Here is a 12,502-nt window from a genome sequence, read left to right as displayed (position 1 = left end):
CAAATAAAAGCAACATGAAGTACCTTTTGAGTTTGCAACAAATATTTATTTAACAAAATGGATGCCACCAACATATCTCCAAAATGCAGGTATGTATAACAAATGTAACAGCAGTTGGTTTCCAAAATGAAATCAACATCAAATTTAAGGCAGGATATTCTGTGAGTTTTCATGCAAGAGCATATTCAAATGTTCCTTTTTCCAACCCCTCAACTTCATCTTCCCATGTGGAAGAAGGCATACTGCTGTAGGGGTCTAGCAAGATTTTGAAGCATCTGATAATTAGAAGTCCCAAGAAAACACACAAAATCCCCACAAAGGCAAAGCCAGTTTTTTGTTCTAAAGTCAGAGGGAAGGCAGACATTTCGTTGACACTCATACTGGCTGAAGTGTTGCTGCAGTAATTACTGCTCATCCTTGGCCATCACATCCTGGTGGCTCTGTGGGATTTTCACCTCTATTGCTTCTTTGCCTGCATAGAAACATCAAATCAGTGTGGTTAGCTCTAAATGGGGTGCATATATCTGAGCTGTAACATATGAACATTTGAAAATGAAAACCAGCTTGGATTTTAGAAGTGTCCTGTTGTTTTTTATGTTTAAATTACTGTGATAAAATTGCAGCTATTAGCCTCTACACACTATTCACTTACTGGCCTCTGTTTTGAGACAGCAGACTCACAATTTCCTGCTTTCTGTCTCCTCAAAACAGAAATTTCAGTTGTTGCAAACAGCATTTTATCAGACTGGGCACAAGTCTACAGATTGTGATTTGGCAATACTCTCTAAGGTCTCCACATGCAGAAACCTGGTATGTTTCCTGAAATGGCTTTACATCTCTGTGCTTAAACTAGTTAAACTTGCATTGACCTCAAAGGCAATTTCAGCTAAATAATGTGGATTTTACTCATTTGATTTAGCTCAGAGTCTATGTAAATAGATCCAACTTGTGAAATAAAAGACTGTGTGTGCAATTTTACTGAAGTCTTGGGCTCCAGTTTCAGAAAAAAAATGCTGGGTGTATTTTGAGCTTGTAAGAAAGTGAGCAGATTGCTAAAATCCCTTCACCTTTCTCTATACATGTCCATTCTTGTGTATGAGCAAAGACTGGTGGAAGAAGAGATAACAGAATTAAATTCCCTTCCCCTAAATCTTGCTCTCATTTGTTTCTTCTCCTTGGTCTTCCCCATACATACCCTGCCATTTTCACAGGCACAGTAAACAGGAGGTGTGCCCGTGCTCCTCGGGGGCTGACCCTGAGATGTGTCCTCAGGAGGCAGGATGCTCAAGCAACTCCACCCCACTGCTGCTACCAGGAGAGCTCTGCAAGTTTCCAGAAAGGAGAAACTTCCTCTATTTGTCTTTTTAAGGTGATTTTACCTATAGATTTTAGTTGGGGGTGGGGATCATTTGCTTTATTTCAGGTTTTCTATCAGATATTGCAATCACATCTTTCTTTTGTATCTATAGACAGTGAGAGAATTGGAAGGCTGGGACATCAAAAGTGCCAAAGGACAAAGACATTTTTATTCTAAGGTTAGAACTTGAGGTTTTCTGGCTCTTGCAAACACCTATTTAACGAATGTGCCTCAGGGGAAACTCTTTTTATTAACAATTCAACCTCTTTTTCCCCAGGGAATTGCCAGTATCCATTTATTTCTTGGCAGAGTAATTAGGCCACTCAGAGCTCTGTGCTGCCATGGCTACACTGCTTCAGGTACCTGCACCGCTCAGCCAGGTTAAAGGGAGTTCCAGTATCTGTGCTCTGTACTGCAGCCATGGCTGAGAGGAGCCATACTCTGAGTCAGCCTACAAGGGAAAACAACAGAAAAAGTAAAAATAACTTTTGGTATTCCTGAGCAGACAGAAATGGACAGAACTTTTATCTTGTTTGGTATCTCCTTTCTCACTTCAAAATTTGTGGGTTTTTGACTGTTATCCTAAAGAAAAAAAAAATTAGAACAAAGAGCAAAAGGGCAAAACACAAGTATGTCTTTTTTTTGCAATAAAGCTCAGTATAGTAGATGCTAAATTTTTCCTGTTAGTCTTTACACATTTACCAGAGCATAACAATCAATGTTCTGTTTATTCTAAAGCCCTTTGTATGAGATCTTTCCTTGTTTTGAATTTATTCTGTTCTTTGAGTCATGCTGTTTTAATTCCCATTAAGCTGGAAGAAAGATCAGATACAACCTATAGGAATTAGAAATAATGTCAACAACCAATATTTATTTTCTGAAAATACATCATAGGTAAAGCCCACTGCTATATGGATTTTCATTGGGCATACTTCCAATTTTTCTATTAAGTTTGACCTTCAGCAGGAAAAAAAATTTACAGAAAGTTCAATATCACAAATTTATGTTAGAAGTCAGTTGATTTAAGCAAAAGCCAGTCAAGGAAAAAAATTACTTTCCAGAAGTTCTAGGATATTGGGTTATAAAAATTAAAAACAAGGCTTATACAGGAAAATTATACCTGGTCACTAGCTGGAAAAGCCAGACCCAAAAATCCCAGTTGCTGTCTTGAAAGATGTTGAGAAGAACATCAGGGGTAGGCTGGCCATGGAGAACCCTGAATTTGAGCTGAGTCCAGACAAATAGGTTTGTGTTTGACATAATATTTCTTCACCACAAAGTAATTTTCCAAGAATATGACTTCCAGTCCTAGTAATTTTGCAGCTTACACACTGGAATTAGATGAGATTTGTTTGTACATTATGTGCTTGTCAGGAGACATTATGGGACAAATCTCTGTGCAAAGCTTGATTGATGCTGAAATGGGGAGAAATTGATATCTTAGTCTTATTTAACAATAGTTTGCCTGAAAAAGCTGCATGAGAAAACTGTGTATTTTGCCTGGGGGGGATTGGTTCTGGGAAACTCTAATATGCAGCTTTGTGTTCTTCTGTTCCTTGTCCTGAATTTCAGAACTGTAATTGAAGCCCTAAAGTTCACAGGAAATTTTGTTCAAATTATTTATCCCCAAACCTGTGGTACCTTGAGTACCTTTTATTGCTTTCACATTTCAGTGCTGCACACAGGTTAGATGTCCTCTCCCAGTTAGTCAGATACCTTTTCATTTGCTGCAGTGTATCTGTCAAAGTCCTGAGTCAGAAGACTCTGAATGCTAACTAAGCTGGCCTGGATCCCAAAATCCTCCAAGATAGCCTTTAGGACAGCATCATGGGGACAGGCATTGTATCATTTATAATCTGCAGAGCCATTTTGTGGGGGCTAGCCCTAGACAGAGCTTGATCTTTTTTTTACAGGTGAGGATTCTTCTCCTCCTTTGATTCATTACCCATATAGACACTGGCAAAGAGAAAGGCTCCTTAACATCCTGCTGTGAAATAAGAGGCTGCTGGAAGTCCTTCTGAGGCCAGAAGAAACAATCAGAATCCTCAAGAAAATAGGAATGAGGAAAACAGCTTAATACTGAGCTAAGAAAAACAGAGGTATGAGCTGGGGCTGCTGGCTGCACCTATGGGGGCATGAAAGGGAACACCATGGGCACTAGGTATTGTGAGGCAGCTGGAAGGAAGAGGATGAAATTCTTATGCTCTAGCAGAATCACCAGCCCAACTCTGCCAGTGTTTGGTGGGGAGATCCCAGCCCCAGCTATTTGGTGGTTTGGGGTGACAGGGTGTCATTTTTTTTGGACCTAGTCTTTGCTCTCAGGTTTACAGAGAGACTTAAGAAGATCAAGAAAATAACCAGGATAATCTTCCTGGGTTTCTGGGTTTCAGTCCTTCTCTCACAGAACCCCTTACAGGATTTTTTTCTAGTGGCTCAGTACTCAGGAAACTGGTATCTTTACAGGATCTTAAGCTGGGAGCATTCATCCTCTTGGCATGACTCAGGTGCCTAAAAACTCACTTCCTAAATGACAGTTTGGAACAAAATTGACCACATTAGTGGCCATCTGTTCTCTTCTTGGATGTCTACAGCCCAACTGCTGGTTCATGGATGTGGTTATTCTGAAAGTACTTTGAATAGCTTCAGTCCTGAGCTTGTGCTTGAATAACAGCAAACCTAACTTGGAAAGGGACATATAAACAGGCATTCTCTGGGAGCTTTGGAAGCACCTCATTTGCCCTTAACTACCTATTCAGGGAAACAAAACTGTGTTCCAGAAATGCTTTTAAAGAAATTTGTCATAGAAGGTGGTAAGAAGATTAACAATGGAGAAGTTCTATAAAATAGACTAGAAATAGAATCAGCATGAATATAGAATTCTCTGAAGAGTCTGAGCTACCTGAGTTAATAACACATGTCCAGAAATGCTGCAAAAGGAGCACTGTGACCACACAGCTGACTTGTCGTACTCATGTGCTCACTGCATGCCTGTATTCTCTAAATTGCAGGGGAGAGCACTGTATCTTCAGGGTATGGGTTCTGAGACATTCAGGGAGGTGAAGGTAGGAAGGCCAGGACATGGATGCTCAGCAAATGAAGGCATGGCTTACAGCTCTGCAAAGAGAGCCCCACACAGTGTTTTTGCAGCATGTCTGGGTGCAAGCAACACTTCTCCACATAAACAGCATTCCCCTGCAAAGAAGCAGCAGCCGAGCTGTGACACTTCCAGCCTTCCGACAGGGAATGAATTGCCAAAATAAGATTTTATCTGTAGCAATATATGAGCCTGGAGTCTTCATTGGATGAGAGCTTCTGTGCTGTGAATTCATATACGTGGTCTAGATTTGAGTAATATAGAGATGCAGGAAAATGAAACGTTTACTAGCATCATCCTTAACTTGGGAATGTGGAAAAGTGTTGCCTGCTTCCCAGGGGATGGAGGCTGAGACAGACCGAGCACCTGCAAAGCAATTGTTGCTGTACGATGGATGGCGCGCCCAGTCTTAGCTTTCACCGGCCCCGCTGCCCCGAGGAAGGCAGATTTCGGCGCTTACCCTGCCCTGCTCCCCCCGCCGCCTCCCTCCGTCCCTCCCTGCCCCGCCGGAGTGCGGCCGGGCCGGGCCGGGCCGGGCGGCACCGCAAGGTCAGCCCCGCGCCCCGCCCGCCGGCCCCGCCGCGCCGCCCGCGCTACGAACCCTTGTCCTGCGCGCCCGCGCTGCCCATGGTGGCGGAGCGCGGAGCCGTCCGCGCCTCCGGCCCGCCGCGCCGGCCGTGCAAAGTCCAGGCTGGAGTCCCGGGCGGCGGGGGCAGCTCGCCCGGGCTCCCCTCGCCGCCCGGCGATGCGACCCCGCCGGGAGATGCTCAAACCGCCCTAATTAAAAAATTAAACACGGCCGCTGCTGCTACCGCCTCCTCCTCCACCTCTTCGCCCGCCCCTTTCCATCGCTATTCAGCCGCGCTCCTCTCCAGCCCCGCTTTTCACGGATTAAACCCAGGAGCGTGGAAACTTCCTGCAAAACACTACGTGCGGTGCATCGGTAAGGGCCGGGCCGGGGCCGCTGCGGAGCGCGGCGGGAGCAGCCCTCCCTCCGCCGCTCCGTTACCGCTGCCCAGGCCGGGCACCGGGGCCTCGAAGGCAGGGTGGTCTCTGCAGTGATGGAGAACGGGGCTGCGGTACCCGCAGGAGGGGCTGCATCCCTCCCGGGCCCCGGCACCGCCGAGAGGCGCAGCCCCGCCGCCAGCGCCGAGCGGGACCTGTGGAGCCGCGCTGGGCGCGGCGGGGCCGCTGCTCGCCGTGGAACAGCGGGCAGGGTTTCACACGCTCGTCTGAGTGCGGCGTGCTGAGCTGAAAGCCTCTTAGGCTGTGCCCGCAGTGTGGCCTCGGGTCCTCCCAGCAGCTCTAATAGTAATAACGATTAAAGCATAGAGCTCGCTTATATCCTTTCATTAGCCGCACTTAGCTGACGATGGTTGTATATTAGAGAGGTTTCTATTTACCACAACAGCAGGTGTTTAAGTTGGATTAGGAAAGAGGAGTCATTTTTCCCAAAGCTGGATCGGTATATATTGCATTAATAAATCACAAATTTGTTTCAAATGATAGTGACGCCATATGTGTAAATCACCAGGGTGAATACGCCCCTGCAGGGATGCACGTGGGTCAGTGGAACAGGACTGTATCACACTGTCATGCATCATGAGACTTATGGGACTGCTGTAGACCTACTAACAGATTTTGTTCTATGGAAAATAATTTTAAAACTCCTCATGTTGCTACATGCAATAACACTATGATAGGTTAAGCCTTCTTCTTGAAATGATCTGGGGAAAAAAAGGGTTTTGCCTTGCCTGCCATTTTAATGCCCAATTCCTCTGCTGTGGCTGCAGTGAACTTCCAAGCACTGAGTCAAAATACAGCTTTCTCCTGCTGTTAAAACTAATGGTTAAATTGATAGTTAACTATGTACTTGCTAATGGTTATTGGTTTGATTTTCTAATGCTGCATGATTAGTCATGTGATAAACAATGTCTGTAAATCAAGCTAATTTTTGAAGTGCCTCTCATATTTAAAGATCCATGAAGACTTTATAAATAGATAGTTTTAAATAGTATAAGATTGTGCTTTCAGAATATGTATATAGGGCCCCTACTGTTCCTAAGGAGCTCTAGTTTTCTTTTTTAGCCATGTCCCTGATTTGCCTGGGGGCCCCATGAAGGTCTCTCACTAGACTGAAAGCTGTAGTTTGAAATTTTGGGAGGAGCAAATAGAAGATCTCAGAATTTCAGAGTGCCTCCTCAACCTAGCATAATTTAGGGAGAGTGACAGAAATCCAGGGATTCCTAATAATTGCTGAGCTTTGCTATATTTGGAGAACCTTACTGGAGAAATGACTTGAGGAGTAGCCAGGACCACTCTGCTGTGGCTGGGAGTGAGGGACAGCATTGACAATAGAAACACATTCTGAGGGGGTGCTTCTTGCCTCTTCTGCCAGAATTTAGGCATGGATGCTGGGCCTTTCACTATCATTTTCCTGAAAAAGGCTTACTTGTGGGATATTACTTCTTATAGATACATTATCCTGTTGTCTTGTTATTCTTAGAGGATTGAACGTAAAGAATTTTTTTTTAAACACTGAAATAATTGTCTCTCTTGTACTCTGGCTTGGCAGAAGTTGCTGAAATTGTGTGTTTATTTCTAGGAATCTGACACTCATGTTCTATTCTGAAGACTTCTGACTTTATATATTGAAGATCCACTCTGGAATTGAAACTGGAAAAGAAACTGGCAGCCAACAATAGGGAATGAGTCTCCTTCATCTACCGGTTGTCAGCAGACAAGTAGCACTGTTTTTCTGTTCAAGATGGTATATTTTAAAATGGAAAAGTGATGGAATAACAATCTTTTTCTACATTTAATTTCTTTTTCACTTGAAATTCGCAAGTTTTTCTTTTGCATGGGAGAAGTGATTTTTTTGGTAAGGCAAATGGTAGCAGTGTATGTGAATCATCTGGATATATGGATAAAGGGAGCGTTCCCTACACTTTGCTTTCAAATTCTTTATCAGGATCCATCTTTTTTTGTTCAACTGACAGTTACTATCACTTTCATCTGACTTCAATCATATTTGCTGTTGATTTGATCCTTATTTAGGGAGTGCTGTGTTTCCTCAAAGGAGAGCCCTTGATCACAAATAGAGATTTTATAATGATCTAGTAATTTGTTATGTTGACTTGGCAAATTCAACTGGCCTAATTTAAGGTTGGGCAAGACACTTAAAGCCGAGTGGGTGCCAGTGAGTGAAAGGCAACGTGGAAGTCTTAGAGCTATTAGTGGTCAATACTTTTAAAGTTTAAGGATCACTTGAGTGGTGTAGGTGTCTAGAAAATGTAACTGTTTTGAGGGATAACTGACTCCCTTGTAACTTGCTTTTCAGATTAGCTTTAAACAGCTCTTTGCATGTTCCTTTGCAAGCAAACTCCCCCTTCAATTGCTAGAAATTTTAAATGGGCTGAAGTGGGTAGAGTCAGGGAAGAATATTGTGCACAGAAGAAACAGATCAAGCTGAAACTCCTCTTCCAAGCAAATTTAAGCAAGTTTTTTGAGAATATGCATAATCAGGAAGCAATAGTATATAGGGGAGATAAAAGCAGTAATAGAGGTGCACAGCAAAAGCAGGTGGATTATATATTAATTTATGTATTGATCACAGTTGCAACTTGGAATTATTTAATGTAATTTAATTCAAGATATTTAGCATATTTAAAAGAATAAATATCTATTCTACCATGGTTTTTTACATAGTCTTAAAGCATCTGAATCTCTATCTGTACTTGTTCAAAGGCTGTGCTTTTACTAGACTCTGACTTTACCAGCAGCATAGAGTCTGCAGCCCTGTGGGTCTGTAGGGCACTGCTTTGGTGACTGCTGAGAATGGGGCTGAAAAACAAGTCCTACAGAGCAGTCTCCCCATGTTAAACATCTGACTAGGTCCACTCTTCAATTAGGAAAAGTGTAGGGATTCGGAAGAAGGTTGAAAATCACCCCATTTGAGTCCAATCAGTGCTAGTGTTGGGGAAGGTGGAAGAGTGCACGAATACAGTGAAAACCAACAGTGCCACCTTGTGTGGGTGGGACGGGAGAGTTCGTCCATGAGGAGGCGAATGGCCCCCGGTGCATCTCCAGCTCTTCCAGCCCGGCCCTGGGGCGAGCCAGCTGGGACAGGGCAAAGGGAAGGGTGAGTTCCCTTCAGACCTGCAGCAGGGAGGTGTTTGCTGCCTCACTTGAAAGGCAGAGGTGGTGGGTATGTTCGGGACACTCAGCCTGACAGTGGAAGAAGGACCAACAAAAAAGCAGGTTGCTCAGTTTTTTCTTTCATAATTCAGCAGCTAGAGTAATGTCTGGGGGAAGAGGGGTAATGTGAATTGTTTCCATGTAGGAACAGTAAAAGTGCTACCAAAATCTAGTCTTATGCAGCCTTTTAGGGATAAAAAATGGGTGATTAAGATTCAGACTCAAGCTGTGGTCAAGGGTTGCACAACCCTGAAAAATTTTTTTATGAGACTTAGGGAGATGTAAGCCTGCCATGGGGGACAAAGAAGTTGGGTCCCTGCAGATCAAGTAGGGCAGGTCTCCTGTGTGACTGATACCATGTTGTTTCTCAGCCCAGAAAGTTAATGCCTAAATGCAAAGAGAGCCTTTGGGGAAAATAGTATTTGCTTTACTATAGGTCCACTATAAGTATGTAAAAGAGGGTGCCAGTTGCAGAGTAGGGTTAATTTTATTTTTTTTTAGCACAAAGTAAAGCAGTGTAGGTTGGGTGCAGCCTTAGGCAGTGCAGACTGGTCTGGAAATACTTGTGTCTGTGCAAAGAGGAATCTTTAGATAAGGTATGAAAGTAAAAAATATTTACAAAGCAAATATATTGCTAAAGGAACCCTTCTCCAGCTGTACTTGGGGCTTCCTGGAGAAGGGACAGGGTCTAAAAAATGCTAGGCGCATTTAGGTACCATGGCAAACAAAAGAAGAAAAATTATGTGTGACATATCCACCATGCAGGTTGCTCTGCTCTCTCTCATATAGGTGAGAACTGAAAACAGTAATTTACAAGAAAAAAGTCAAATGGATTTAAAAGCTATGAGGCTCAAAGTTCCCATTTTATGAAGTTCTGTACAAACTGACTTTCAGGAACATAGAGTTTTTTCACAAGTTCCACCTGATAAAAGTATTGATGAACTGCTTTTGATCATGATTTATCCAGAAACAAAATCCAGAAAATTTAGAAACAAAATTTTAAAAAAATGAGATAAACAAAAGATGAATTAAAGTGGTCCTTTCTAAAAGGATGATGATACATATTATACATATTTGTTCATTAGCATATTGGATGCTATGCCTTGTTTGTTACTGAGGACTTGAGACTTGAATTTAGTGGAGAGTTACTGTTTTGAAAAGAATGCTGATACTTAAAATACACATAATTATTTTACCTCAGTAACTACTTGTAAAAGACACTTTCAATAGTAGTTCATTTACAGTTGCTTATATTTACATATATATGCAAGAACATGAACAATATTCCATTTTCCTCAACTTTGTGTGTAAATTAGTGTTGTCAACTCTGTGCTTGCCAAGACTGTGCAGCCATTATGCCATACACCCTACCTATAACTGTGAAACACTATTTATGTTAGGGAATGGTAAGAGGAATTTGTTAGGACAGGAGATTAAGAACACTTGTAACAGTGTTATACTAAATGAAGGATACCCTTTTAATAGGAACATCTTTCAGAAATCTTCTCTGTCTTCTCTAAGAACATGAACAGAGGCAGAAGAGATGTTGGAAGCCGGTATATCAAATGATAATTTAAAAATATTCTCAGGAGGGACCAGTAGTGTCTAACAAAGGAGACTTTCTCAGCACAGGAAATGGCATGGAAAGACAATGGTTTCCTTTTTTTCACTTAACTATGGTAAGTAGATTTAAAAGAATAATAATTATTTCAATCATTTTATACTCAAGTTTTCCTAGGGAAAACTTAATTTTTTTTCAACACAGTTTCGTAGACCAAAGAAATTCTGATCTACAAAATTTTAATTCCAGTTCACCCCTGTCAGGTCCCTAACAGCTCTTTATGGCATTACTCTCCCATTTTTAAGATTGTTCTTTGAAGACAAAATCACTCAGAAATACTGAGTGATTGTGTGTGAGACTTGTAGAATAGGAGGCAAGACTCCCATAAAAATCCTGACACAGGCAACTGAGCTGAGCAGAATGCTCTAAATTGGAGTTGTGGTGTGAGGGAGACAGGGCAAAGCCACCATAACTCCTCCAGGCTTTTAGCCACACTTTGTCCCAGTGCAGCCTTAATACAGAGCACCTCTTCATCTTGGGATGTGTATGGATTGTGCAGTTCTCAGTATTTACTGCAAAACCCATTGTGTGACAGCAGTCTGGTACAACACTGGTACAAAACTGTGCACACCGGGCTGTGCTGGGTCAATCTTGGCTGGCCAACAGGTGCCCACCAAGTTTCTCTAGCACTCTTCAGCAGGATGGGGTGGGAGAAAACAAGATGGAAAAAACTCATGGATCAACATAAAGGCAGTTGAATAAAGCAAAGACTGCCCATGGAAACCAAGGAAAACAGATTTACTCTCTGTTTCCCTTTAGCAGGCAAGGTCCAGCCACTTCCTGGGAAGCAGTACACACAGCAGTTGCTCTGCAGGACAAATGTCATAACAAATGCCCTCTGTCCCCACCATTTCATCTCCTTTTTCTTGGCTTTTGTTGCTGTGCAGATGTCATACGGTGTGGAATATCCCTTTGGATAGTTTGGGTCAGCTGTCCTGGCTATGTCCTGTCCAAAGCTCTTGCCCACCCTCAGCCCACTGGTGAGAGGGGAATGTTGGAGACACAGCTGTGATACTGTCCCAGCAAACCAACATGTTATCAACTCCTTTCCAGACCACAGCACTGAGGGCTGCTCTGGGGAAAACTGACTTCACCTCAGCCAGACCCATGGGCCCAAAAGGCATACAAATGTGGGGGGGCAGCAATTGAAACAGCAGTAGATTATTCAGAACAAGTGGGCAAACTGTGTGTTAGAAACTGAGGAACTCCTGTTATATCCACAGGCCCATCAGCACAGGAATTCAGTGTCAGCTCCTTGGTGCCATAATGCTGCTTTAGGGAGTGGAGGATTCCAACACTTGAGATGCTCTGTGCAAAGCACAATCAAACAGAGGGTCTGGTAACCTGAACATGGGAATTACTCCCCTTCATCCCAAAGAAGTAAGAGCTGTAAAATGTAATGACAGCAATATCAAGTAAACATTAACTATTCCAGCAGTGATCATTATCGCAAATACCAAGATATTTATCTAATTATGGTTAATATGTGAACAGAATTACATCTCTTATCAGACCTCTGGACATGCCTTTCTGCCTTCATCTGGAATGGAGGTAACTGGGTGTTTTGCAGCAGCTTTGAGTGCTTCCTCCAAAATCTCACATGTTACCAACAGCTGCTATGACAGTCATGAGGACAGACAAGAGAGTCCCAGCAGCTCATAAGGAGTCTACTTCCAAAAGCCACATTATCCAAAAGCCACCAATCTAAATTCATTGCAGAAGAGTGAATGGCTTTCCTTATAGAATAGATATTTATATAATATTTGGTTACCCCTTTAGAAATGCTTTTGTACTTGTGGTTAGTAAAATGATTAAACTTAGTCCAAATGATAAATGCTTTTTTTCTTCTTTTAAAAATATTGCTTATTAGAGAGTGTCCAAAGGAGGCAGCAAAGATGGTGGAGTGTCTGGAGGCCTCATGAGGAGTGACTGAGGTCACTTGGTGAGCCTGGAGGAGACAGAGGGGAGACCTCACTGGGATCTTCAACATTGTCACAAGGGCAAGCAAAAGTACAGCTGCTGATCCTCTTCTCTCTGGTGAGCAGTGACAGGACCTGAGGAAACAACACAAAGCTGAGTCAGGACTGGTTTAGGTTAGATCAGGAGAAGGTTTTTCCCCCTGAGGTGGTTGAGCACTGGAACAGCCTCCCTGGGGAAGTGGTCACAGCACCAAGCCTGAGAGAGTTCCAGAGGTGTTTGGACAATGCTCTTGGGCACATGGTGTGACTCTTGG

The 12,502-nt window shown here is 42.9% G+C and overlaps 1 protein-coding gene across 6 annotated transcripts; it reads right to left on the bottom strand.

The window, feature by feature from the left end:
* Positions 1-24: 24 nt before the first annotated feature.
* Positions 25-5,481, bottom strand: CTXN2 (cortexin 2). 6 transcript variants are annotated; one of them, XM_054516243.1, is made up of 5 exons: positions 5,053-5,480; positions 2,478-2,688; positions 1,721-1,808; positions 1,196-1,322; positions 25-472 (listed from the first exon to the last, which is right to left on the bottom strand). In XM_054516243.1, the coding sequence occupies exon 5, from the start codon at positions 413-415 to the stop codon at positions 170-172; it is 246 nt and encodes an 81-aa protein (XP_054372218.1). In that variant the 5' UTR covers positions 416-472; positions 1,196-1,322; positions 1,721-1,808; positions 2,478-2,688; positions 5,053-5,480; the 3' UTR covers positions 25-169. The 6 variants fall into 6 exon arrangements, with proteins under 6 accessions (XP_054372218.1, XP_054372219.1, XP_036245412.1 ...); XM_054516244.1 differs by having other exon boundaries at positions 2,478-2,584; XM_036389519.2 differs by lacking the exon at positions 1,196-1,322 and having other exon boundaries at positions 5,053-5,481.
* Positions 5,482-12,502: the final 7,021 nt, after the last annotated feature.

Source organism: Molothrus ater, chromosome 13, assembly GCF_012460135.2.
Source record: "Molothrus ater isolate BHLD 08-10-18 breed brown headed cowbird chromosome 13, BPBGC_Mater_1.1, whole genome shotgun sequence".
NCBI classification, from domain to species: domain Eukaryota; kingdom Metazoa; phylum Chordata; class Aves; order Passeriformes; family Icteridae; genus Molothrus; species Molothrus ater.
Note: the sequence above shows the minus strand (reverse complement) of the source record. Positions and strands in the feature narration are given on the sequence as shown.

What these genes read in the sequence shown, in the direction of transcription:
- CTXN2 (XM_036389519.2), bottom strand. Translation starts at nt 415, where the DNA reads ATGAGCAGTAATTACTGCAGCAACACTTCAGCCAGTATGAGTGTCAAC.